This window comes from Symphodus melops (genome assembly GCF_947650265.1).
Source record: "Symphodus melops genome assembly, chromosome: 6".
Taxonomy (NCBI): Eukaryota; Metazoa; Chordata; class Actinopteri; order Labriformes; family Labridae; genus Symphodus; species Symphodus melops.
Genome location: NC_136696.1, coordinates 19636590 through 19661777, shown reverse-complemented (window position 1 = coordinate 19661777; position 25188 = coordinate 19636590). Strand labels below are relative to the sequence as shown.

At 41.4% G+C, this 25188-nt stretch overlaps 2 protein-coding genes across 5 annotated transcripts; both read right to left on the bottom strand.

The window, feature by feature from the left end:
• Positions 1-1938: 1938 nt before the first annotated feature.
• Positions 1939-9696, bottom strand: nr2c1 (nuclear receptor subfamily 2, group C, member 1). Of its 4 annotated transcripts, none has more exons than XM_079345962.1 (14): positions 9326-9696; positions 7790-7919; positions 7159-7374; positions 6931-7009; positions 6661-6840; positions 6417-6567; positions 5877-5973; positions 5509-5696; positions 4708-4861; positions 4437-4558; positions 3723-3865; positions 3365-3502; positions 3114-3219; positions 1939-2994 (listed from the first exon to the last, which is right to left on the bottom strand). In XM_079345962.1, the coding sequence occupies exons 2-14, from the start codon at positions 7859-7861 to the stop codon at positions 2823-2825; spliced, it is 1818 nt and encodes a 605-aa protein (XP_079202088.1). In that variant the 5' UTR covers positions 7862-7919; positions 9326-9696; the 3' UTR covers positions 1939-2822. The 4 variants fall into 4 exon arrangements, with proteins under 4 accessions (XP_079202088.1, XP_079202086.1, XP_079202085.1 ...); XM_079345960.1 differs by having other exon boundaries at positions 1941-2994; positions 7159-7392; positions 9322-9694; XM_079345959.1 differs by having other exon boundaries at positions 1941-2994; positions 7159-7392; positions 9326-9694.
• Positions 9697-9966: 270 nt separating this feature from the next.
• Positions 9967-25161, bottom strand: LOC306825738 (FYVE, RhoGEF and PH domain-containing protein 6-like). The gene is made up of 21 exons (XM_079346685.1): positions 24792-25161; positions 21940-23803; positions 19938-20082; positions 19716-19783; positions 18576-18606; positions 15845-15996; positions 14872-15028; positions 14663-14750; positions 14105-14155; positions 13950-14008; positions 13788-13859; positions 13557-13625; positions 13202-13285; positions 13021-13100; positions 12509-12611; positions 12240-12386; positions 12009-12114; positions 11332-11426; positions 11118-11246; positions 10875-11014; positions 9967-10766 (listed from the first exon to the last, which is right to left on the bottom strand). The coding sequence occupies exons 1-21, from the start codon at positions 24799-24801 to the stop codon at positions 10730-10732; spliced, it is 3687 nt and encodes a 1228-aa protein (XP_079202811.1). The 5' UTR covers positions 24802-25161; the 3' UTR covers positions 9967-10729.
• Positions 25162-25188: the final 27 nt, after the last annotated feature.

Here is a 25188-nt window from a genome sequence, read left to right as displayed (position 1 = left end):
AAGCATACATGAAACCTAGTTTAGGAGAAGTCCTCATATTTGTTTGTATTTACTGTAACAGTGTCTTTACAGGTCTGCCTAAAACATCAGTCAGACAACTGCAGCTGATCCAAAACGCTGCTGCTAGAGTCCTCACCAAAACCAAGAAAATGGATCACATCAGTCCAGTTCTGCGGTCTTTACACTGGCTGCCAGTCCGTCAGAGGATAGATTTTAAAATCCTGCTGATGGTTTATAAAGCGCTTAATGGTTCAGGGCCAAAATACATGAGTGACCCGCTGATTGACTACGAACCGCTCAGACCACTCAGGTCGTCTGGTCCAGGTCTGCTCTCTGTCCCCAGAGTCAGAACCAAACATGGAGAAGCAGCCTTTAGTTTCTATGCTCCTTATATCTGGAACAAACTCCCAGAAAACTGCAGGTCAGCTGAATCTCTCAGCTCTTTAAAATCAAGGTAAAAGACTCACCTGTTTACTGCTGCCTTTAACTAAAATATTTTAATAAAGGTTTTAATCGTTTACTCTGTACTGTAACTTTTAAATCCTTTTTATATTCTTCCTTAAATTAATTTAATTTGCATTGTTTTTACTTGAACAAATTTTAAGTTTTAATAATTTCAGTGATTTTTAACTTTTATGTGTATGTATCTTTTCTTTCCTCTGTTATGATGCTTTTGATGTCTTGTGTAAAGCACTTTGAATTGCCTTGTTGTTGAAATGTGCTATACAAATAAACTTGCCTTGCCTTGTCCAGCAGCTCTCCTTCAACATTTTCTGTCTAAACCAAAGCCAAGAGAGAAGCCTTATGGGAACAGTCCAACTGGCCCCTTACACTCACATTCATTCAGCTTGGAATGAGCTAATCCACCTAGCTGTGAACACAATAGGCAAGGTTGCATCACAAATTGCTTAACATTTACAGTTGCGGACAAAAAGAGAATTGTTCCGTCTTGTTCGGTGAAGACAGCCTTCCATTGTTCACACTGACCAGACACTGGCAGAGCCATACATTGACGTGACATGTAAACCTCTATGGTTCAAAGAGAGCGAGTCGAGAGACATAAAGAAGCTGCTGGATACACTGGACTTCTGAAAACAGCAGCAGACAATATCATTCATGTGCTCCTCAAGTTCGAATGTTCCTCTCAGTGCCTCTAATTAGATCAACCAATAGCAAACACTGGAAGTCTCGTCACAGCACCCATCCACATCTTCCACCCTCAGGTCATCTGACACAAAAAGCGACAGCAAGACATAGAAGCAGATTTTCATTAATAATTCAGAAGTGACATGTAAACAATCTGCTGTGTTTGTAGTAAGAAGTTACAAGTTGTAGGATCACTGAATTTCCTCGAGGGGATAATGAAGTAGCCTATCTTTTTTTTTTCTGAGGGGGGGAGAGACTTTAACTGGACTACAGTCAAAGGTTGATCAGTTACCTGTGCTTTTCCTGAACTCAAGGTTTTTAACATTTTAAATAGCCCACTGTTGTCACAACTACAGTTGTTAACTTGAACAGAAATGGATGCAACATCTTCACATTTACATCTGATTTTTCTAGTTGTTTTGCCTTTTATGGAGGGGCAGATTCCCAGAACAGAAACACTTCTCCTTTTTCTCAAAGTATTGCAACATTTAAGGCTCCACAGCCTCTAAAATTACCAAAAAAAAGTTTAACTTACAGTTAAGAACGCCTGCTTGTGACAAGAAATATGAATGTCAAACAAGGGGGTCAGCTTCCCTTCTACCAGGGGACTTCAAGCGAGTCAGCAAACACTACACACTGAGTTCTCCTTGTGACGGGGAGGGGGGGGGCTTTGCAGGTCAAAGACCAAAGGTTGATTAGCTAACTCTGTCTCCTGTAATTCTACTTACTCACCTCGATTTGAAAACGCATTACACATAAAAACCCATCTCAAACAGATTACCTCGCTCAGAATCAATACTATATTTCCCCATGTCCTTTTCTTGTACGTTTCTCTGTTCTTAAACCATTGACGATGTGGAGGAATCCAAAACAGCTGTTCTGATAATCATAATTCAAGCTTAAGTGTGTAAGTAATGGAGGATCTTTTTTTTAAGTTTTTATTTTTAAATGACTTGGCCATCATTTTTCAGTCGCATTACTTCATCCAAAACATGGAATTCATAAATTACAGAGTGCTGCCCATTGTAGCATTCTTGGTTCATTGTATATACACATCTATATACATGATTACTTCAGATCTGCACGTCAAATATTTAAAGAGTTGATGCTGCCTGATCCTTTGGATTGGCAAACACATAAGGAATAAAGGTTAGAACCTTTTTGCAATAAGATCTCACACATGATTTCATGGTGACAAGTTTCCTCATAATATTAAGAAAGCAAAAAAAACAAAAAAAAAAAGCATGACCATGTAGTAAAGCAGTGAAAAACAATCCTGTTTCTTACAAAGTACGAACGAGATCCACAGAAAAAGGACAGTCTTGGAGGCAATGAGGGATAAAACACTATGTACAAGAGAAAGCGCAATCTACTATGCAGGCTTCGAGGGTTCATTCCTGAATGGGCATATATGTATTGTCCGGCTCGTTTGCCACTGGAGGAGCTTTTATTTGTCCTGTTTGTGAGGTTGTTTTTTTTACTGACTGGTTACTGAGGAGTCAGAAGTAGGAGCAAAGTAAGAGTGAAAACAGAGTTCCCATAGGATGCTGTAACATAAATTAAAAAAAATAAAAAGTTATGACCACTTGGTGATCTTGCCGTGGAGCACTCGGGTTGGTTGGCTTTTCGATTTTTTTTTTTCGCAGTCCAACGTTGCGATTAGAAATGGCACAGTGTCAGACCCCGGGGACTGCCTGGCTGTTGTAATCGGTCGACTCCATTTTGAGGATGTAAGGGATGATGCTGTCGATCTGCACGTTTCCGATGAGACCAGCGAAGAACAGCTCCTCGGTGACGGCTGCGCTGATGAGCCTGAGGGCGGGAAGACGCAGCAGCAGCTTGGACAACCTGACGGCAGTAAGGAGATGTCCGATTTATAATGTGTACACCAGCAAACACAGTCATGAAATCAAGTCTGATCTAGCTTAATATGCTGATATGTAGAGAAACGAATAAAGCCTACTTACCGATAAGAGTCTTCTGGGTAGGTCCTGGTTACGTAGTCCTGCAGCTCCATGTAGGCTTTCTCCTGAAACCGCTCGATTTGTGGAGTATTATCTATGCCCGGGTGATCTGGTACGAAAACAAAACAACAACACATGAGCAGACAGAAATGAGCCCATACACATTTTGACCTCTGGGAAACTTTTGAGGATTCTGCCCGAACATAAAGACAGTAATAGTCGTAATTTTGCAAAGTGGACAGTTGTGTACACACCCGGACTAAAGAGAACAACAGCTTTGAGGTAGGCATATTCATAAGAGTCTGGGGACAACTTGATCATGCTGTTACAGAACTCCTGCATCCTCCAGATGTGCTCCATCACAAGTTTGACTCGCTCTGGAGACAGTTTCTCTGTAAGGCACAAAAAAAAAAGGAATCAATGATTTTAGAAGCATCAATATAGTTTTAACTTTTTTTTTTAAAGAAAACCTGTTTGTCACAATTAACCACAACAGTTCTCAGAAATTGTCTTTTTTTCCCCTTTTAACATGAAACAAAACATCAACAGTAATGTTTGGGCTTCAGATGTTGTATTCATGCGTTACATGTTGCAGACAAAAAGCCCTCCTACCTTCCTGTAAGCTGGTCTGCAGATGGCTGATAATGGCACTTAGGATGGTACCAACATTCATTACGTTGGAGCACTGTGCCAGACCGAGGGCAAACAGTTCATTCCAGCAGGCTTTCATCAAGTTAATGTCATTGTCCTGACCACTGTCAGAAAAAAAAAAAAACACATCAAATATTAATTTAATACATACAGAGAACCGTACAGCCACTTAGTTTAAAACTCATTTAAATGGCTGCAGGGGGAGGTTGAGGATTCTCAGAGGGGTGCTTAGCCTAAGTTGCAAAAATGTTCAAAATAAATAAAAAGCAGCACAATCTTAAGTTCGAAGTTAAGGAGGACAAAACGTGAAGGGTACACTCAGTCTAATAAAGTGAAGCACAGTTGCTCCTCCTCTTGTCTCCCGGCTGGCGTGTACTCACACTGCACAAGCCCCAACCGGGCCTCAGCAGAGTTACCTCTTGCATACATGTTATCTCGTATGACGAAGATCATTCAAACTTAGAACTTCCTATTCACTTTTTTAACCCTTCAAGAGCCAGTCCCCAACGGAGACTGACACAGAGAGACATGACTGACTATTTGCTGCTCATGTCGAGTCGTCTTGGTCGGATGCAGCCCTTGTGAGCCTTGTAATGTGAGGTGTGCTGCCTTAATAAACTTTCGGCTCAAAGCCACCATTTAAAAAGTCGTTTTCACGAAACAACAAAATCTTACCTCAGGGTTTGAAAGGCAGGGATGGAGCGAGCCCAGTGCATAGAGAGAAAAAGGAGCCGCGAAGCCGACTCACAGATGTAGTTGACGTTGAGGTACTCTGGCACAGGCAAAGGCATCATTAGCTGGAGGTACACAGCGTAGAGTGAGGGGAGAAAAAAAACAAAACATGGAGGAGCGCATTAATGAAACGTGTGAAAATGTAGAACTCAGTAAAACTTCAGCAGCAATCCCAATTAGATTTAGTCCCGAGGGTCAGAGCTTCTGCGTTTACCTTAAAAGGGATGTGACTGTCCGAGAGCAGAGGCCCCTCCAGCTCCACCACGGGACCCGACTGGTCTCCTGACATCAGCTGCATCGTGGCCTCCAAGGAATCTACTGCTGAGCTCTCACCTGGATGGAGGACTTTGGCCAAGTTGTCAAAAGCTCTACAGATACACAAACATCAACAAAATGTTACAAACACAAACATTGCATCGTGGCTCAAATCAAAACAACAATTCTCCCACCAATAGCCTACGACTGATTTATTGTCTGATCATGCTGCTCCAGGGTTCGTGTGCATTTAATCATTCTCTCTTTATTGTTCTTCTGTCATGTTGCTTTTCTTCCTCTCTTCATTGTTTTCTTTTGTGGTGTGTTGAGAACGAGCATGAATGCTAAAACACTTCAGCAATTCATCTGGTTCATCCAATGCATCTGTGATGCCCAATGCCAAATAAAGTCTATAAAAAAAAAAACCCAAAACATGACATATCAAGGCTTAGACAAATCAGGAAACACTGGACACAACCTAAAACCCTGCAGTGCATCCTGGCCATAGGAACCATTTTAACGTCTACGAATAAATACAATTAAGTCCGTAAGAGCTGAGTCAGAAGCCACATGGCCCGACAGGAAATTTTATTAAAGCTTTGTGACAGACGCAAAGTAAGAGCCCCTGGGTCTCTGACCAGTGCTACAGTTAATCTCCAGCACGTGTGTGTGTGTGTGTGTGTGTGTGTGTGTGTGTGTGTGTGTGTGTGTGTGTGTGTATATAACATGGAACCTCTTGATTCTTTGACATGTCACTCACCGAGTGATATCACTCGCAGTTTGCTCGTCTCCTTGGATGTCAGCTATCGAGCCGTCCCCGTTGCTAAGAGTTTCAACTCCCATCATGTCGTTGCCACTGTCACTGGCCTCCCTGGCCTGCTTGAGGTGGCCGAGGGACGTCACTACATTGGCCAGCGTGCCAAGATCGCCTTGAGATGGGTCATCCTGCTGAATGGAAGGCAGTCATTATTAACACTTTCATTTACAAGCAAATGTGACTGTTTAAACGTCTGTGTCGCAGGTTAACATCTTGTTTGTGCCCATCGCTGTATAACAAGGAAATTTCACAGGTACGGATTCGGAATTTTTCAACGCCTGAATAGCTGTTCAGGATTTCATCTGTGTTACCTTGTCAGGAGACGCCGGTATCAAGATGGTGTTTTCCAGCTTGGTGAAGGGCTGCTGGATGTTGAGCAACATGCTGGACTCGAGCAAACTTGTAGACCTGAAGGTAGAGAGTTAACATGTCAGATTATATTGATGAAGTTTGCTGTCATGTTATACAGTAAAGTGCTTACTCAAACTGTAATAAGCTTATGAGTTACACTTGTAAAATCTCATTAAATTCAGTCCAATCCAATCCCTCTTAAGCTTACAGTGATCAGATAAGACTAAGTGAAAGACATACTAATTCAACTCTACTGTCATTTTAAAGCTGTAGTTACACGCTGTATTGGACTATATTTTATTATGAGCCACGCATAGTTTCCATTCTCCAAGAGTATGTGAATATGTTGTGTTCCAGTCTAATCGAACATGGAAAGATTTGACGATATTTAACGTTTATTGCAGACACTTTTTAGAGTAAGGGTACTAATGGTGTTGCTGTACAGTTGTTTCTAATAAGTGAGTAACTGAGTGTATTATATTCTGTTAGGGTTATTTTACCTCGCTGTTTCCTTGTCGGACACAAACGTGGGAGTGGCAGCCAGAGGACTGCACAGGTTCTTGCGGATGTAGATCTTTTCAGTGGAAGCAGCACAGTTGACAGATTTCTCTCTGGTGGTCACTTCGACAGGCTTCCTCTCACACTGCACAGCTGAAGATTAAAACAAATGCGCAGAGGCCTTTAAGAAGGGAGTGCTACATAGATTATCCACAACTGTGTGTACTTTGTTTCACAGTGTCTTACAATCCTGTTTCATGCCCAGAGAAATGCAGCGCTGCAGTCGACAGTACTGGCAGCGGTTTCGGTGGAGCTTGTTGATGGCACACTCCCCGGAGCCCCTGCAAGTGTACACTAGGTTCTTTCTAATGCTTCGCTTGAAGAAGCCCTTACAGCCCTCACAGCTGACGGCCCCGTAATGACGTCCTAGTGGAGAGAAAGAGGGACAAAAAAAGGGTTGAATTGTTTGCTCATTTGTCATACTGAAGAATAATGCTGTTGCAACTTAATTCCTACCTGAGGCCTTATCCCCACAGACAACGCAGTACTCCACAACCTGCTTCACCATAGACTGGTCCGACCCTTCAGTCACAAACTGAAAAACAACCCAAGACAATGGAGCAATTGAACACACTAAAATAAGCGTAGACTGACTAAACACGCGCACGCTCAGGTCATAGGACCTTCGTTTTACTTGTTAATCCAAACAGCCAGAAATGAGTCACTGACATCCTTTTATGATACCTGAATCTGCTGCCCAGCAAGTTCAGGCGAAGCAAACAACAGCTGGTTAACTCCAGAGCCGTCTGGAGACGTGAGGATGACCTTGTTGGGAGAGCCTTCCTGCTTGGCCAGGATCACTTTTCCGCCAGAGGTGTAGTCAGCGTTTGTGAGGATGTACTGCTGCTTTCCAGGCGAAGGTGGCTCAAGTGCCGTGACGATCTGGATCTTCTGGCCAGTCTGTTGATCGGTTACAATCTATTAGAAACAAAAAATCCAAACGTGAGGGGTTGCTCAATGTATACAATGAAACAGAGGTGGGAGACGTTTATGTAATGATTTGAAAAGTGAAAAAAAGGGAGAAAAAGTACAGAAACATCACTTTTGGAGCTGAACGATAAATTGTTTTAGCATTACAATTTCAATTTGTGCATGTGCAGAAGTCATATTGCAGGTCATGCGATGCAGGTCTAATGTATCACCTGCAGAGTCTGTGCATCAAGGCAGACACTCAATCACAGGTTTTAAATGAGTACAAATTATTTCTAGGTACCAGAAGGTAAATCAGGCTCTAATATAACATTATCCACACACAGATTTGAAAAAGAAAAAAGAAAAAAAAAAGTATTTTCCAGTGATCGGGCTGTCACATCACCTGAATTCTGTGCCCTAGCGCCATGCTATTGTCTGCTGACACAAGTTGAATCCTTTGAGTTTGTCCATCCATTCTGATACAGCACAGCTACTACTCCTCTTCACATCAGTGCCCCATAAGACACGCACACCTGTAACAGGAGCATATGTTTTACTTCACCTTTTTTTCTTTTAAAGCAAACGTTGGAACATGTGAGGGAGTATCTCTTAGATGAACATTATTGTTTGTTTCCACTTTCTGTACTGTGATTGAATAAAATGTACACTCCTTCCTATACTTTTGCACTAAATTATTCAAACCAATGAAGAACTTCACAGAGGAGCTGGCCATTGTAGTTTTTAATAAGCTTCCAGGAGATGTGTCCCTGTGGAAAAAAAAATTTGGCAGCTTTTGTGAACACAGTTACACTGTGTATGTTGGTTTGACTCAGTAGACAGGTTAACTTCAGTTATCATGCCAAACACTACACTGATGATACACGTTTTATCATGGGGATTCTAGGATATGTAAACAATCGTCTTTTTTCTTTAATAGTGTGATTCTGTGCATTATTTATATCCCATAAAACACAGCAATACTTTCAATGTAATGTTTAATTAGCTCACTTTTTAAGAATGAAATGTTTGAAGCTCAGGCTGCACATATTTTCCAATATTATATAAAATTATATAAATATATAAAAATTCATAAAAATAAAATATAACACCAAAGGCGAGCAAATCTTACACTTAAGAAATGATTAGATGGATGGTTTAGCTAAAGAGGCTAGGACTAGATCGGAGGGATTTCGACATTGTTATCGATTTTGCCTTCAAACCAAGGGAAAACGTGCTTTAAAATATCTATAAATAACTAACAGGTAGGATGTAAATGTCTGGTTTATTACTGTCTCTCTTTGGTTTATGTCATGAGCTAACCACAGTATCGTTAGCCGGAGTTAGCTCGACACACTCGGTGTTAAAACATTAAAATAGATGATTAACAATGAAGTAAGCAGCGTCCGAGTCGGAAAGCTGCTAGTAAGTAACACAAACAGGCTCTCGGCAGGCAGCTCTTTAAAATCGATACGGAAGATAAAGGTATTTCTTTTCCTGTGGGTGAAAGGTCAACATTGAAGGGTTAAAGCACGCTAGGGTTCAGGGCCCGGCGGGATGCACACACACGCAGATTCAATGGCGGGACTTCGTTTAACTAAACAGGACATATTTATCACATCTTCTTTGACCGGACTTCAACACGGTGGTTCGGCTGTTCAACACGGCAGCTGATGACTCGTCCATGTGGCTCTTGAATGTTATTATTTTTTACTTAATTGTAAGACGTGGCTGAAAAGCTTCCGGTGAATAGCTAGCTTCGCTAGCACAGCAGCTAACATGAGCTAACAGTGTTATGTGCGGGGAAGCTATTTAGCTAACTAGCATGTCAGATTACTTAATTTATGTTACAATTATAGTGTAAACATCTTATTTTAAATGTATTACAGTTGTCGTCTCACCAGGTGTGTCGCACACTCAAACAACATTGATACTTACTCACTTAATTGATTTCGATTTTGTGAGCTCCCGACGACAGTGCTAACCGGCTAGGTTAGCTGTTTGCTAACTGGGAGCTAATGGCTGCTTCCCTGCTGTAGAGCCGCTGAACACTCCCTCTCTTCCTGTGTTACTGGCTCCTCGTGTCCGGCTTTCATTTGCAGCTTATGGGTACTCAATATTAGCTATTTCTTACCTGCCAATGAGCCGTATGTTTTGGACGATGTATAGCCTTCAATTAATATATATAACTGTTTGGTGCAGTAAGTGGGAGGGTCAGAGTTCGTGACCTTTTTTTCATAGCATAAGACTTGCACATGCGCAGTTGTATCGCCTTCATTCATTGCCACCCCAGTGTAAAAATGTCATTTACTCGGCTTCTGTTTTATTGTCAGTGGAGTTATGAAATATCTGTTGAACTCAGATAACCCATAACACTTCAGATAACAAGTTTTAAAATACATAAACTGACGTACAACGCTCAGTCAATCTAACCACTGAAACTGCTGCTCTTTTGGAAATAGTTATCACATTTTACATTGAAACATGTAAAAAAACAACTCACAATTCTACAATAAAATCTGCTTCTAAAAGAGTCCAATTACGTATTAATGTAAATTATTCCCCCAGTTGCTGACTTGAAACCATGCTGTTCCACCCTTTTAATGCACAGCTAAATCATTTTCCAAATGTCTGAAGTTGAACAAAAAAAGCACAGTGTATCAAACATGTATTTCAGTAACCAAAGTTAAAACGTAAAACTGACATTCGTGGGAAATTGACCACATTTACTTTACAGTACTTTATATTTACAGATGTTGTTGCATAAACTATGTACAGCAATTTCAGTAACTACATACTTTACTAAGTGCAATAAAAAGTATGGTACAGTTTTGTCCACAAAAATCCCCTGAGACATCATGAAAACTGTTTCAGTGTTGGAGTCACATAAATGTCAGAAAAAATGAGATGACTGTGCCTTTACAAATTTGATAAGGATGCATTGTGTGCCCAAACAAGAAGAAACACGTGACTGACTATGACCCTATATATTACAAGTCTATTGACAACATGTTTTAACCTATCTGCTAAAATGATTAAAGAAGGTTTCTAGTCAATTATAATGGGACAAATCAAAACCTAAATTGGCTTCAGGGACTTCTAAAGGATTTGCAATAAATGCACAGTTAAAACGATTCATGTAAACATTCAAAACAACATATCCACAAGTACTCTTAAAATGTAATGTGATGTAAAAGGTTACCATTATAAAATAATACATGGGGATTTTATACCAGTGCAAGTAATATGGAGTCTCCCAATGCTTTGTGCAAAATTCAGAGCACTGAGGTAAAACATTTTCTGGGAAGGGCAGAAGAGTAAAAAAGTAGCACACACGATGTAGATATTAGAGCACTGTGGCTTCTTTAAATCTGTCGATCCATCTGTTAAAAAGAATAGTATCATTAGTATGGTTATTATTACAAAACCTTTGTGTTTCTTTAAATGCAAACATCTTTAAAACATTCCTTAACCAATTCTAAATACCATACCTCTGAGCTGTTTGGACATCATCAGCTTTAAAAATGTAGTAAAGTGTCTTTTTGTGGTAGAGCTTAAACTGGAACTTCTGTGATGGATCAACCTTCAACATAAATCCCAACAAGGGCTGACTTTCTAAAGCTGCAACATCCTGTATGAAGACAGAATAAAAAAAGACAGCTGTTACAAGAGCAGGAAATAACGTCCTTTCTGTGTAATTATGACTTATCGCCTCTACAAACAGATAGCCTTACCTCACTAGCAGCGTATGTGTACAGGACCTTGTCTTTGATGACGAACCACAGCCTCTTCCCCTGCTTCTTATTGCCCTTTGACCTCTGCAGATACCCACTCATCGAGGAGTTGTCGGTGTTTGCAGACACCTGAAACAAGTAACACCCTGTCTAATTAGATATGATGTAATCATTACCCACAGTGCATCTGTGATGAGGAGAAATCATCAGTCACCTCTTTGAGGGCTGCAGGTATCTTCTTCTGCCGTCTGGAAAAGGCGAAGGTTGCTCTGCTTCCAGGAGAAATGGCTGCCGATAAAGCTTGTTCATCTGAATAACAGAATGTGTCACGTGCATTTTAATACATAGAACACAAGGTGTGCCTGTGTCAAATGCAAACTTGTTGTCAGACATCCATAATTATGGAATTACGAGGCTGAAACTATAGACCGTATTGAAATTGAAAATCTGGAAAGACCTCAGGCCACATTTCAAGTTTAACATGGAGATCAACACAATAAAAAAATCCGTTGCAAACTTAAATTCCTCCAGTGTATTTACCCCAGTTTTAAATAAATGAATTCTATGGTATATGTTGTTCTTAAATGTAAACGTTAGAATGGAAATGGCTGAATTTTTTACTCTTCTGATGGGAGCTAATGGATTCTCAAATACGATTTTTAACTTCAAATATGACCTGAGGTCTCTCTGGATTTTCACTTCCTGTTGTCTCTGTAGTTGCTTATCATTAAGTCATCCATTTCTCAGATTATCTTAATTCCTATGATTTACAAACTGGAACAAATTAGTGCGACATGATAACAGTATTTTAGCTTCTCACCCTGAGTGTGATGTCACAGGAACACTGTAACTATGGTAACAGGGTCTATGGAGGAAGGAAGCCAGACTTACTTTTCTGCTGTTGAAGTACAAGGAAACATTGGTCACACACTCGAGCCAACTGGTTCTTCAGGTATTCAAGACAGTGTTTGTTGGAGGAACAGGACTGGCACACCACCTAGTGGATTAAAGAAGAATAAAACCCTCATTGGATTATTTGTCAACTTCTTCTTTCTTGTACAGTTTCACGAGTCCTCTAAATTGTTAACAGAGCGACTTCTTCTACCAAACCGGTCGCCTTACCTTTCCACATGCCCTGCAGTGGTGTCGCCTCCATGTTAGCGTAAACTCACAGGTGCAGATCATACACATGGTGGTGCGGGGATCAGGGATCCATATGGGGGCTTTGGATCCCAAAGGAGCACCATCAGAACAATCACTCAGCTCTGCCTGGAGATAAACAAAGGAACAGGATATCAACCCTGGGGCTCAATCGTAAAAATGTTCTTGTATTTTTCCTTCCAAGCGAGGCTCATTCACTGCAAACACTAACGTGTGTGAGGTTATTTCACCTCTTCTGAAGGTTTCCCAGATATAAAACTGATCTTCTTCCTGGTGTATTCATTGATGGCGGTTGAAATAGCCTGGAGCCATGAATCTCGCTCTGAGGCCGAACTACAAAGAGAAAAAGTGTTACTACAGACATATACTGTACTGTGACCACACACCTCTACACCACAAGGAGACATAGCATGTCATTCAATCTGCAGCTTTAAACACAAACTGAAAGATCTGCTAAAAGACGGTCAATTCTGTAATTACTGATCTACATTTATACATTTAAGTGTGGAGATAATCTCTCCACTGCTATGTTTGTTACGGACATATTTTATATTACTATGTGATGTTTTAATTGTAACCAAGGGACTGCTGCTCTGAGGTAACTCTGGTGCAATACATCAAATGGCAACATTTATGTTTCATATTGTACATGGTCCCTTTACAAATAAAGTTAAAGCATACTGATACATACAACCAGTAACCCAACTTCTGTCCTCAACCATCTTTTGTTTCTGATTGTCACCTTGCTGAGAGGATGAAGGAGCGCTCCACGCTCTCGATGTTCAGCTCGGTCTGATTGGCTTCCTGGTTGGGTTTGCTCACCTGTAATGATTTCTGTCGTGAGCAGTGATGGCAGGGTGTACACACATCATGTCTAATAGTAGAGAATTAAAAGATGAAGACTGTAAAATAATAAAAATCACCTTCATCCCAGCCAGAGATAACATGTTGTTGAACTTGAACTGTCCCGACTGAACTGGAGTGGTGTAGAGCAAGGTGTCGTTAAACTGGAAGAGAAATGACAAAGAGACTGCATTTCTTCACTTTTACATTCGTGATTTTTTTAGTCACAACACAGGAGCCCAGAGTGACACTTTCAAAACCTTGATAAAAACCCCCACTGTCCTGAATAAAACAATCTAGCCAAGAACATTTCTAGGGAAGTACCTATCATCACAATGAAAGATTCACATAAGGTATTTGGATTTTAAAAAGTTGGAGCATGTTGTAAAAGAATGAGAGTGAAATAAGAGAGGGAAGAGAGAGGTTTGTCATTACCAGGAAGAACATCCTGGGCTGCATGACCTTCCTGGACAGTTTCTTCAAGACGCCCTCTTTCAGGAAGATCTTGATATCAGAAAATAAAAAATATAAATCACATTAACTCGTGCATGTTGTTCCACTTGTTTAATGTAACAAACTTAGTGGCAATTCTTTTTCTAATGTCTTTTAAAAGCCTAATTGTAAAAAATAAATAAATAAAAAATAAATAAAAATTTGCAGCCTTACCCGGCCAGGCTGCACAATCTCATGGTGTCCATTCAGACTGCACTGCACCTGGATCAGCTTCTGGAAGTTATCCTGATACGTAAAGAAGTGTGCATCAACAACACGAAGCCCTTCATGTAACTGTCAACAGAAATCTTTGACTGACTGCATGTTGTCTCTCACCCCTTGTTTCATGATGTCGTTGGCATGATTGGCCACTTCTTTCACAATCCCAAGAGCAGCTATGGGGATTAAAAAGTGCATCACAAACCTGACAGACTTTCGGCACTGATGCCCTTTAGGTGAGTTTACAGCGTGCAGATGTTAAAAGGGTTTACCTTGTGTGTCCTTGTAATCCACAGAGTCTTCAGACTGATTTTTGAGATAATCTGGAACACAATAACAAACGTTAATGCAAACAAGTGAAGGCTCCTTTGCATGCTGGGATACAAAATTCCTGGAATGTAATCTAAAAATCAAAATCCTGGATAACAAGGTCTGCAGGTGCTTACGTAATGCAATTACACAAGAGTGATGCAAGGAACATTCTTCACATTTTGGTAATGAGGGATTGACTCTGATGCATTAGACTCATGAAACACTAAGCTCCTTCATGGTAAAGCTCCAGTTATGTCACCAAATCTGAAGTGGGCTGCACTTCAAAAAAAAACTTGTAATATGTAAAATGAAGAGGCTGGACAGAAAAGCAAAATGATTTTTTTTAAAACACCAGAGGGCAGCATGGCACCTAAAATAGGACATCACAAACCAAGCTTTAGAACCCATAATAACTAAAGAAGCTTCATTTTCAATAACAGAAATGAATTAAATGGAATGTGACAGTGATGACGACAACATCACGCTAATGAAAAAAAAGACTTCTTTAGCATGTGTACCTGTTAGCAGCAGCTGATACTGGGGAATCCTCTGAACAGGCTTCAGTAGGTAATGCTTCAAAGCTAAGTTCGCACAGCGTGGACTAGCCTGGGGAGGGGACATCACAAATGACCCAATTTTAGAAACAAACTTGTACATAAAAAAAAACAAAAAACTTTTTGGACTTGCCACGGAAGACTAGGAAAACAGGTTAAGCCAGCCTTGTTACCTCAAATTCCCGCACCACTGCGCCAAACGCTTGGTTCTTCTTACTCTGCTCTTCCAGTAAAACAACATTCTTGTCAAACTCGCGGATGTATGTGGAGTACATTTTCAGATATGGCCCTTTCTTCAGGAAAATATCTGCCAGCTGGGCATTGTCATCCCTGTACACAGAAGGAAGAGAATGAGATAGACATTAAGGGTTTGGGCTGGTTCAGAATGAACGTTTTGGTTGATGAATTTTTCAATGATGATAACAATGCTTTAAGTCGTGTTATTAACGATGTGAAACATGATTGTTACTTTTCCTCAGAGCCTCCGTCTTTTGTTTAACACAGTATAGTAGTCAGTATAATAGTTACGACAGCACAGTGTGGAGGACTGACCAGTACAATATCTTCAGTAATGTGGTTGTCATCAGGTAGATACTGCAGAGCTCAAAGAATGCAGACACCAGTGTGGTAAGTAAATGTCTGTGCGGTTGTTTGATAACTGACAGGAAATGTTTTGAGAGAGGGAGGTGACAGCCACCATATAGCATGTCACTGATCGGGAGTCGAGCATGCAACCTGCTTGTGTACATGAGGCGTCAGCTCTAATAAAGGAATTGAGGCAGCGGCCAAAAGCTGCCTCTACTTTTAAACAAGAGTGTATCCACTTCAGGAACCTGAGTATGAGTGAAGAAAGGCCAGGATCACATTTTTACACAGGATACCACTTTTTAAAATGTGTTTTATTTGAAACTAAGGCGCCTTGCATTACCAATGACAGCTCCAGAGAGAAAGTAGGCCAAAAACATATTACCTCAGGGATTCTTCATTATAACTGACCATACAGTAAAGATGCATTACGGCTCTCTGAGGGTGCGGTCACGCTGGCAATAGAATATGAAGGATATAATGAAGCATGCTTGGGCACGGTACGGATGGCCAGTGTGACCGCAGCCTGAATAAATACACCAATGTTTAAAACTCTACTACCATTTGGCGACTCTCTCCTTGAGCTCTCTGAGCAGATCCTGGTTGAGTTCGTAGAGCTGTGGGAGGTAGTACAGGATCTGGTTGAGAAGCCGCTCCTCAATCACAGCCTTCCCGCTCTGATGAGACGCTCTGGATACCGCGTCACGGAAGTCCTGTTGGTCGGATGTTACAGATAAAAATCAGATGGGACACGGACAGGAGCCCGAGAACACAGCAGGGTGTTAACTCAACTGTGAGGTTTCAGTATACAGTATGAGGTTATTTTGCAGAGCAGGACAGACTCATATAAAGACATCCCAAAAGTAAGCCAGTACGCCATCTCAATGAAGAGTTTTTCATGTTTTCCACTCTGCATAATGTGTGAAAAACTATGAATGAGAGCGGCGCCGAGAAGCTTGAGGGAAAAAAAAGATAAGGACCAAAATACTGCTGACACATATCTGACTCACATTCGGCTTTCTTACATTTCCAGGATACTGTGAATCACGACGAAAACTGAACTAAAAGGAGGCTGTTCTGCTTCACTTTTTTTTTGATGATGTGGATTCTTTTTTTGTTTGTTTTTTAAGGGGGGAGAGAAGAGAGTTGGTTTATTGGGACACATGGCAAATAAAACTGCTTTCAGACTCAGCACCTTTTAGAGAGCTCCCGTGGTTAACATGTGCGATCTCTTATGACAAAAGCCGACTATTCAAACGGTCCTGTACACGTTACCTTGGTGGTTTACTTAAAGACAGAATACTCTACACGAGGGGAGAGAATATTCTCTGTACTCTGATAATAAAAAATAAAAAAAATCAAAGCTGCTTTATCCTTTTGTTTCTGGACAGTTGATGTTTTGTTCTCACCTGATCGTAACAGTAAACAAGGCATACAAGCTTTGCTAAAAAAAAATGTGGCCGAACTGAAAAATCTGATAAAGACAACTACAGGCCTGTAGTTTTATCGATCAGTCTGTAAAAAGCAGCCTGGGTGAAACGTAAAAACAACAAACACTATATAGGTCACCTTATCATCCTTCTTGGGAAGACTTTTCCTCCTCATGTGACTCCTCTAAAGTCTTCCGAGCCGCGAGCACTTTGGTTTGTGTGCTGCACAGAGAGGAGTCACTGTTGATGACTCAGCGCTACAATAATCTTTTGTTTATGACCTTTTCTCTCCAAACATCAGCGCATTCATTAGCATATTCATCGTTCTGTTTGTGGTAAATAAAGAATCAGAACACTCGAGTTCATTAAAAAGAGCTTAACTTCGACACACTTGACGCAGTAAACAAAGGTTCACACAGGAGCACACGGGCTGTTATGTAAAGATAATCTGGCCTCTATTAGCACTATAGACTTGTTCAGAGTTGGTGCTTGTTTTTTTTGTTTATCTCAAGCATTTATAAGACGACAAATGTGTCTGTCTCAGTACACACTCCTGCCTACGGCTACATGAAAGTTTGATTAGGGATTTCAGAAATACATTTAACACCATTGCTGAACCTCAGAGATGCAACATTTTAGCGGTAGACTTAAATATGTTAGGAACGTAAACCCCGGTAGAGTAATCTGCAGAACTTGAATATTATATAGCCTGGTATGCTTTCACCTAACAATGAGCCATTTAGATCTAAAGAGGGAGTGTGCCTGTTCCCAATGAGTCCATTATGTTTGCACAGTAGCCTTGAAGGGACAAACTTAAGCCTAAGAGGGATTTTCACATTTTGAATAAGATATGCAGCCACTGGAGACACTTCCTTTATGTTGGAAAGGGGGGTTTTGGGACAACGGTAGCATGGTGCTTACTGTGTGCGCCCCATGTACAGATGGCCTGAATTTCCCTCGGGATCAATAAAGTATCTATCTATCTATCTATCTATGGTGTAGAGGCCAGGGTTCGAATCTGATCAGTGGCTCATTATGTCATTCTCCTCTCTCTCTTTCCAACTCTATTCACTCTTCTAGCTCTACAATGAAAGCCTCAAAAATAAGTCTTTATAGAAAAAAAGAAAGGGGGGTTGAGGGGATCCGTATTTGTTTGCAAAAAAAATCCCCCAAAAAGATTTGAGTGTAACTTTAGCTTGTTTCTATCTCCAGATGTATACCTTTAACTTTCACAAACTATCTCCTGAGCACATCTCACTACATCTAAATATTGGCACAGCTAGAAATGAGGTTCCTCTTCAAACTCTCTTTTTATCCATAAAACCAAGTTTAGACTAAGAAAGTTTCTTCAAGGTGTTTGGAAGCATCTTCTGTTACGTTAGTACATAGAACAGAGTTACACTGGTCTGATAATAGATTGAAAAGCATTGGTGACTCACTCAGGGTGTATTGTGTCAAACTTATTATGAGGGAAGCGCAGCACACAAGTGAAACTTCTTATTATTTTGGAGTCTCTGTTTCAGTAACAACTTGGAGGTGAAAAAAGTAGACAAAGAGAGAACATGACAAGTCGCTGTTGCCTTCAGTGTTCTCCACTTCAGTGTCCCGAGTGTCCGAGGGGGGAAACTGTGAGGAATGTGGGACTGAGGGGAGTTCAGTTTACACACAGAGTTATCCTGCATGGGGTTGTGCTGCGGTGGCTTATGAGCATAATGAAACACATATGGAGAATGTGGGCTCAGACCGAAGACAAGCACCAGATAAAATAAAATACACAGAATAACAACAGCTGCTGCTCTTTTCACAGCAACAATCGAGCTTGTTTTTGTGTGAAGCCAAGAGTGGAGTGTGTGGGTACTTACAACATGAAGCAACTTCAGGACATCAACAAACCTGAAAAAGAAACACCGAGTTACAAATATTAAAGATGCGGTCAAGGTTGAATAAGTTAAAGAGAAAAGTTTTTTGTATTTTTTTTCTTTTTTAACCAAAATTAGCCAAAAAGCTAAAATTATTTCCTCACTAACCAGGTGAGAAACTTTCTTTACTGAGGGTTTGGGATATCTACTTCCAACTAAAGCAGAGTTATTTAATGAACTGTTATTTATAAGATGTTTACAACAACAACAGTAGAAGTAAAAACAACAGAAGCCTAGCATCTATCCTAAAGTACTTTAACTTTAAGTTCTATAATGAAAGCAACTTTAACTTAAAGGAGACATATTGTGAAAAATCCCCTTTTACAGTGTTTTTGAACATATACAGTATTTGGGTAACCCGAGTCTCTACCGACCAACAAAAGGTGAAATAAACCCCTTCAGTCCTTTGTGTGTGGTCTGCATATGTCTTAAAACACAGGAAAAAAATGCCTGTTTCAAATATACTCTCCTTGTGACATCACAGTGGGATTCAGGTTAAAAAAAATAAAAATAATCCCCTCCCCTGCTATTTCTCACCCCAGCCTCGAGCAAAACTTTTTCACAGATCCTCCATTTTTCTTCTCGCAAGCAAAGGAGTAATGTCTACCAGGAAAACTCAGGGTGCTCATTGCATTTAAAGAGACACACGCACCAAAACGGAGCGTTCTGAGAGAGCTGGTTAATACAGGGTCACAAACCTCCTCTGGTGCTTGATTCATGTTATATTTTGACTAAAGCACAGAACAGATGCTTCATTTGGACCACAGGAGACTGTTTGAAAAGGTGGAAAATGGATATAACATGTCCCCTTTAAAAAACTGAAGTCATCTTGTTAAGGCTGTTCGCCACATATGGGGATTATCCAGAGTTATAGGAAAATTTCTATTTCCTCCAAGGAGACACTTCTTCTTCACTATATAAATGATATATAATACTGTGTGCATAAATGATGCCCTCATTTTAAATCACATAGTAGAATGAAGGTAGTAACCTCAAAGACATATGTAAAGATGTTAGCTATAAAAAAAACAAATAATACTCAACCTGCACTTGAAAAAAAAAAAAAAAAAAAAAGACTCTTACACACTCTCAGAGCTCATTATTTCTGTAGCGATGTGCTGAATCTTGTTCTTCTTCTGTCCATTTTGAGTCTAACAAAAGTGGGGGGAAAAACAGATTTAGATGCACCATAACGAATCACTGGGATGGTCACAACAGAAGATACCTGCAGTAAATTCAGAGAGAACCCACAAGGCGTTAAAAGGAAACAAAGTTTATTGAGCTAATAGAGTGTTATCTCCTCACCGTGCTCTCCTTCACCTGCTCTGGGTCGCCTTTACTTGAGACGGAGCTGCTGTCTCCCTCGTCTTCTTCATCCGAGGTGTTGGCCGGGGTGTCATCATCTGATGGACCTTCATCCAGGGGGGCCACTTCCTCGTCAACAGAGCTTCTGTCCAAAGAAAGGGATGTTAAGGGTCAGAGGAGATGCCAGAGCACAATGTGCGGGTGTTTTGGATACACAAAGGCAGCTTGGTGGATGTCAAAAGTGAGAATGCTTTTATTAGATTTTTAGAAAGGAGGTTAGAAGAAATGAGATTAGAAATGAAAACAGCAGTGTCAGCATCCTTTGAGGGTGAGGGTTTTTTTTTAGAAAAAAAACTTCAGAACGAGAGTACTCGAACACTTCCTCTCTGATCAAGCTCGAGTCATAAAAAAAACAAAACAGGAAAGGGATGACATGAAACAACCGGAAAAAAAACATTAAATGATAATCATCTGTGATAATCACACAGTCATAACTCCTCTGGTTTTCAGTCCAGCTGCCTGCTGTAGGTCACAGAGAAGTAGTCTGTCTGAAAGCTGCCATGTCCCAACAGTATTAGAACCACTACCTGTAATACAGTATGGTCGATTAAGCATGCAGCTCTAGAGCGGCTGGATATAACCAACCTAAAGGGAAATGCATCAAAGAGAAACTGCATAGTTAAAATGCCACAGTTCCCAGAGGGAGCTCTACATGTGAAACAGCAGTCCCTCCCTGAACAAAACACTGAGAGAGACGCCTAATAATCCAGCATCTGTGGGTCTAACACACTGCGGCATGTACCTACTGCTTTCGGCTGTGACTGACGTCCGATGGTGAGCCGCTCAGCGTGTTTTCAACATGTGATCGTTGCACAGTTTAAAGTAAAGAGGGGTGACACACTAAGCTGAGTCGGTATGCATTACACAAACTGTAATCCCATTTCTTTTTCCACAACTGACTTCTGCTTCCCGGCCATTGAACACAACACAAGGTTTTAGCATGAATCCGAACCGGCAACCATTACTTGTTAGGATTAGAGGAGAATGTTTAATTGAGCTAAATAAGCAGCACGCTGACTGTTCTGGCCAAACATTGAGGGGACTGTTCTGGCAGCATTACTCTGATTAAACACAAGCTTTTCAATTCAAACTGTTGACAGCAGGTGGGCTTGTGGAATACTCCAAGTAGAAGAGTACAGCAAACGGTATTTAGGTGTGAAATAACAAGACAATAAATTGACTGAAGAATATGTAACCTTATGATAAAATGTCAGCAAATTCTTGTGTGAAAAACTGTGCAGACAGAGCTGAGCATTTAGTTGACTACGGAGTCTGTGATTGGACAAACTTAACTATGTGATGGAAGCATTTCTAAATTCCCAGAACAATCAGTATGTGACTAAAAGAGGCCTGAAAAAATACAAATTAAAAATCAAACCCACAGATACTGGTCTGGCTCTTAATCAGAACAAAAGAGAAATTTTTGCTCCCGCACAATTATTATTTTTTTTTTTTAAAGTAGCAAAAAAAAAAAAAAAAAACTTTACTCCAAACAGAACTCAAGCTTGGGCAAAAACAACTCAGACACAACTAAGAAAAGCAAACTAAAGCCATCAGTGTGGCAAATAACAACATACCGTAAATCAGTATCACTCTGGAAAAACTGACAGAAAGACTCAGAAGTTCAAGTTTCTTCAAAAAACAGCCTCCTACTATCTTATCTTCACACTAAAGGCTGTCTAGTGCCAGAGTAAACCAAATATTGTGTAATCACTTGAGTTGTGAAGTTTATATTGATGTCAACCATCGACACCTACTTAGCAAGCACGCGAGCCACCACACTCGTCAAACTCCCCTGACAAGAATCCGAGACAATGACACAATGTGTGAGTGATCTCAGTCACTCTTTGTCATCAACAATGTCATTCTAGACAATAGCAGCGTCCTGATGTACAGTATATTGTAAGATAAGTGAAGGACTAGGAAAGCCATCATAAACTACCTCTCATAGTCTGTTGGTATGGGACTCGGTGGTTGTCCTGGGCTTCTCTCAAAGGACATGTACGGCTCCTGCTCCTCATAAATGCCCTCGTCATTGTACATCAAGCTCTGCCAGGCTACTGTAGCCTGTGAGGAGGAGGCCTGAGGAGACGGCTGTGCTCTTCCTACGTTCATGTAGTCCGATATCTCCTCATAGTGCGGCATGTTCTCATAGTAAACGTCCTGTTCCGCTCCGGGAGAAAACTCATCTCCGTCCACGCTCTGCTCCACTCCGATCAGCGGGCAGGACAATTTGCGTTGACTTCTGCGCTGCTCGTGGAAGCCTGGCCACGCGTCCTGTTCACTGTCTACACTTTGCTCTTTCTCACTCGCAGCGCAGTCCGGGTTTTGGCCCCCTTTTACGATCAGCTTCTTCACCGAGAGCTTCAAGTCCAGCAGTTTCCGAAAAGAGTTCCTCTTCTGTCCGTCAGAGCGGACCAGGTCGGCGGCAGAGAACGACTTGGCCTTGTGTTTTCTCGAGCTGGACCGAGGAGGTTTGATGGTTTGAGCTGCGATGAGGTTTCTACTCATTTTCTCGTCCGGAGGGAGAGGCAGCTCCCTCTTTGCTCTCTCCTTCAAAACCGAATGTTGTAAAGGTGGTATCTGCCTTTTCTCCTCTTCTTTCTCCTCAGAGGAGTCCTTCTTGTGCATCCATGCCATTGGGCTGCTGTGTCTTTTGGGCTTCTTTGGAGCTACTTTGGCTGTCACATCCTCTGCTGAAACACTGATGGAAGGAGGCTGGGTGAGCTCTGCGTTGTCTGCCACCTGGTCGTGCATTCCTTCCCCGTCCTTCTCCGCCTCTTCATCCTCCTTGTCGACAGATATCTCCATCTCCTGGATGCTGCTGTCCCAACCCAGGTCTTCCTCCTCCACATCCGCAGGGAGCGTATGAGGACCAGAGGTCGGTGCTCTTTCGGGTGTGGAGAGAAAAGGTTTCTTCCTGGGCGGAGGAGCTGGGGCGGCGCAGGCTCTTCTCGCCGACAGAAAAATTGTCTGCTGGTTATCAACAGGTTCGCCGACCGATGCTGACGACACCTTCATATCCCTCCCTTCCTGGCTCTCAATCCCTTCCCTCTCCTCCTCCTCCTCCACCTTTTCCTGACGGGTCAGTACAGCCATCCTGGGTTTCCGTGGTACAGGGACAGGGACTGGCTTCCTAGAGGCTGCTGGGATTGCTGAGCCAAGAGCATCTTCCTCTGGTGCTCTCCCAGCTGGGCTCTGAGGTATCACATTACCATTTGCCTCATCACTCCAGGTTCTATGAGGAAAGGACGGCCTGAGGGTCACTGTGTTATTGTGTGTGTTGTGGTTTTTGTCCAAAGTAAATGTTTCTTTAAGCAGTTTATGGTTGTCCGTTTGTTCTCCTTTCTTATCCACAGAAACTCCAGGTTTGGGGAGAGGCTTCCTTCTTTCTTCAGTTTGACCCTTTTGCAGAACGTTCAAGTCTTTCTCCGTGTTGTTAACAGATGTTTTTCGGATGCACAAGCAAGTTCCATTGCTACACAGACAAATGGGAATAATGTAATCCCAATCTGGCTTTTTGCTCTCTAGCTGTATTCCATGTTGGGAGTTGAGTAGACCTTCAGTCCTCTGTGGGGTTTCTTTGACAGATATTTGGTGAGGGCTCTTTGTCGCAAGCCGCTTGGAGTCCACAGCAGGGGGGAGTTTGGAGAGGCAGGGTTTGGGGGCCAGTACTGGTTTCACCCTCTTCTGGGTGCCAGGAGACGGGAGTGAGAGGACATCTCTCCTGGGGGTTGCCGGAGACAGGCCGGGCCTCTGGGGCAGGGTCAGCTTTGGTTTTGGGGCCACAGGTGGCTTCAGCATGTCTGAGGAGAGGGAAGTAAAAGATTCATAAAGTTATTCCCTCTTAATCAGAGCAGGATCAAATAAAAAATCATCTATCAAATCTGTCAGAATGGGGGAAAAAGCAGATCTTGAATATCCAGATGGTACATGTGATGCTTTTGTAGTCGTCTGGCAGATGTTGCTTTAATAAGAGTTCACTCTTAACTCATTAACTGATCCTAATGTAGCTTAGTGTAAAACTGCAGTAAAGCACTAAACCCCTGGGGGGGGGGGGGGGGGGGGGGGGGGTCACTAGGCATTGGTTTTACCACTCAACACAACAGCATCATGAGCTGACTAATGGTCATCTCCAAGTCACTAGGCAGGGGGTGGGAGAGCAGATGGGGGATGAAAAGTGGGAGACAAATAAAGGAGGACAGGAAAAGAGTCACGCAAACTGGTACGTCTGACTGAACCAAAGTCCTGAAACCTTGTTAACTACTTGTTAAATAACATATTTAACAACAACATCCTTTTGCATTTAATTTTGACACTTTATTTTTTTTGTCGACACTTTTATTTTCTTTGTGTAATTTTAGTATAGCTGCACTGTCCTTCATTTGCTCTGTGTGCCTTTGAATTGACCCCCGGGAACAAATAAAGTGTTTTTAATTGAATGTTATTTAATTGAATATTTCACAATTCAGTAAAAGCGCAGGTTCAGAGACATATTTCACTTAAAAGCCCATATCATCATAGTAGCCTATATGAAATGATATAGGCTACTATATTGCTCTTATTTACTTATACACAGGCTACAGGGACATTTTTTTGTTACCATTTTATCTAACCTACATCTCTGCATCTTTGCTCTAACTACATACGTTGCTTAACCCTCTTTAAAAAATGTGTAGGCTACGAGTTTACCCTATAGGCTGCTACATATCATGAAAGGCTGCTCTTGTATGTCGCTTGCAAACTTTGAGCAAAACCAAATCAAGAGTAGGTTTGACAGATTTAGACACTTACCCGAGTTCATATTAGCGTCCTCACCCCGCTTCTTTCTTGTCAATGTTTGTAATTCAGCGCAGGGTAAACTTCATTTTCTGTGTCCACATACATTGCGAGAAGTCGATTCAAAAATATTGTCCAAACTCGAAATTTTCTCCACTTTGGTTGGAGCAGCACGCGCACATTTCATCGCGAGCCTCGGTGGCTGGCTGCCAGTCATATAAACCATTCAGCTTCCTTTGTGAGTCCATAGACACGCCACTAGAGGTCTCCGTGAGTCGTGAGGAAACCATTCCTAGAATAAATAAACTGTTGACAACTTTAAAACCCAGTTCAATATATCACCAGCGTGTGAGAGGAAATCCAGTCTACTTGTATGTTAAACTATCTGAACTATCTACTTACACTGTAATCA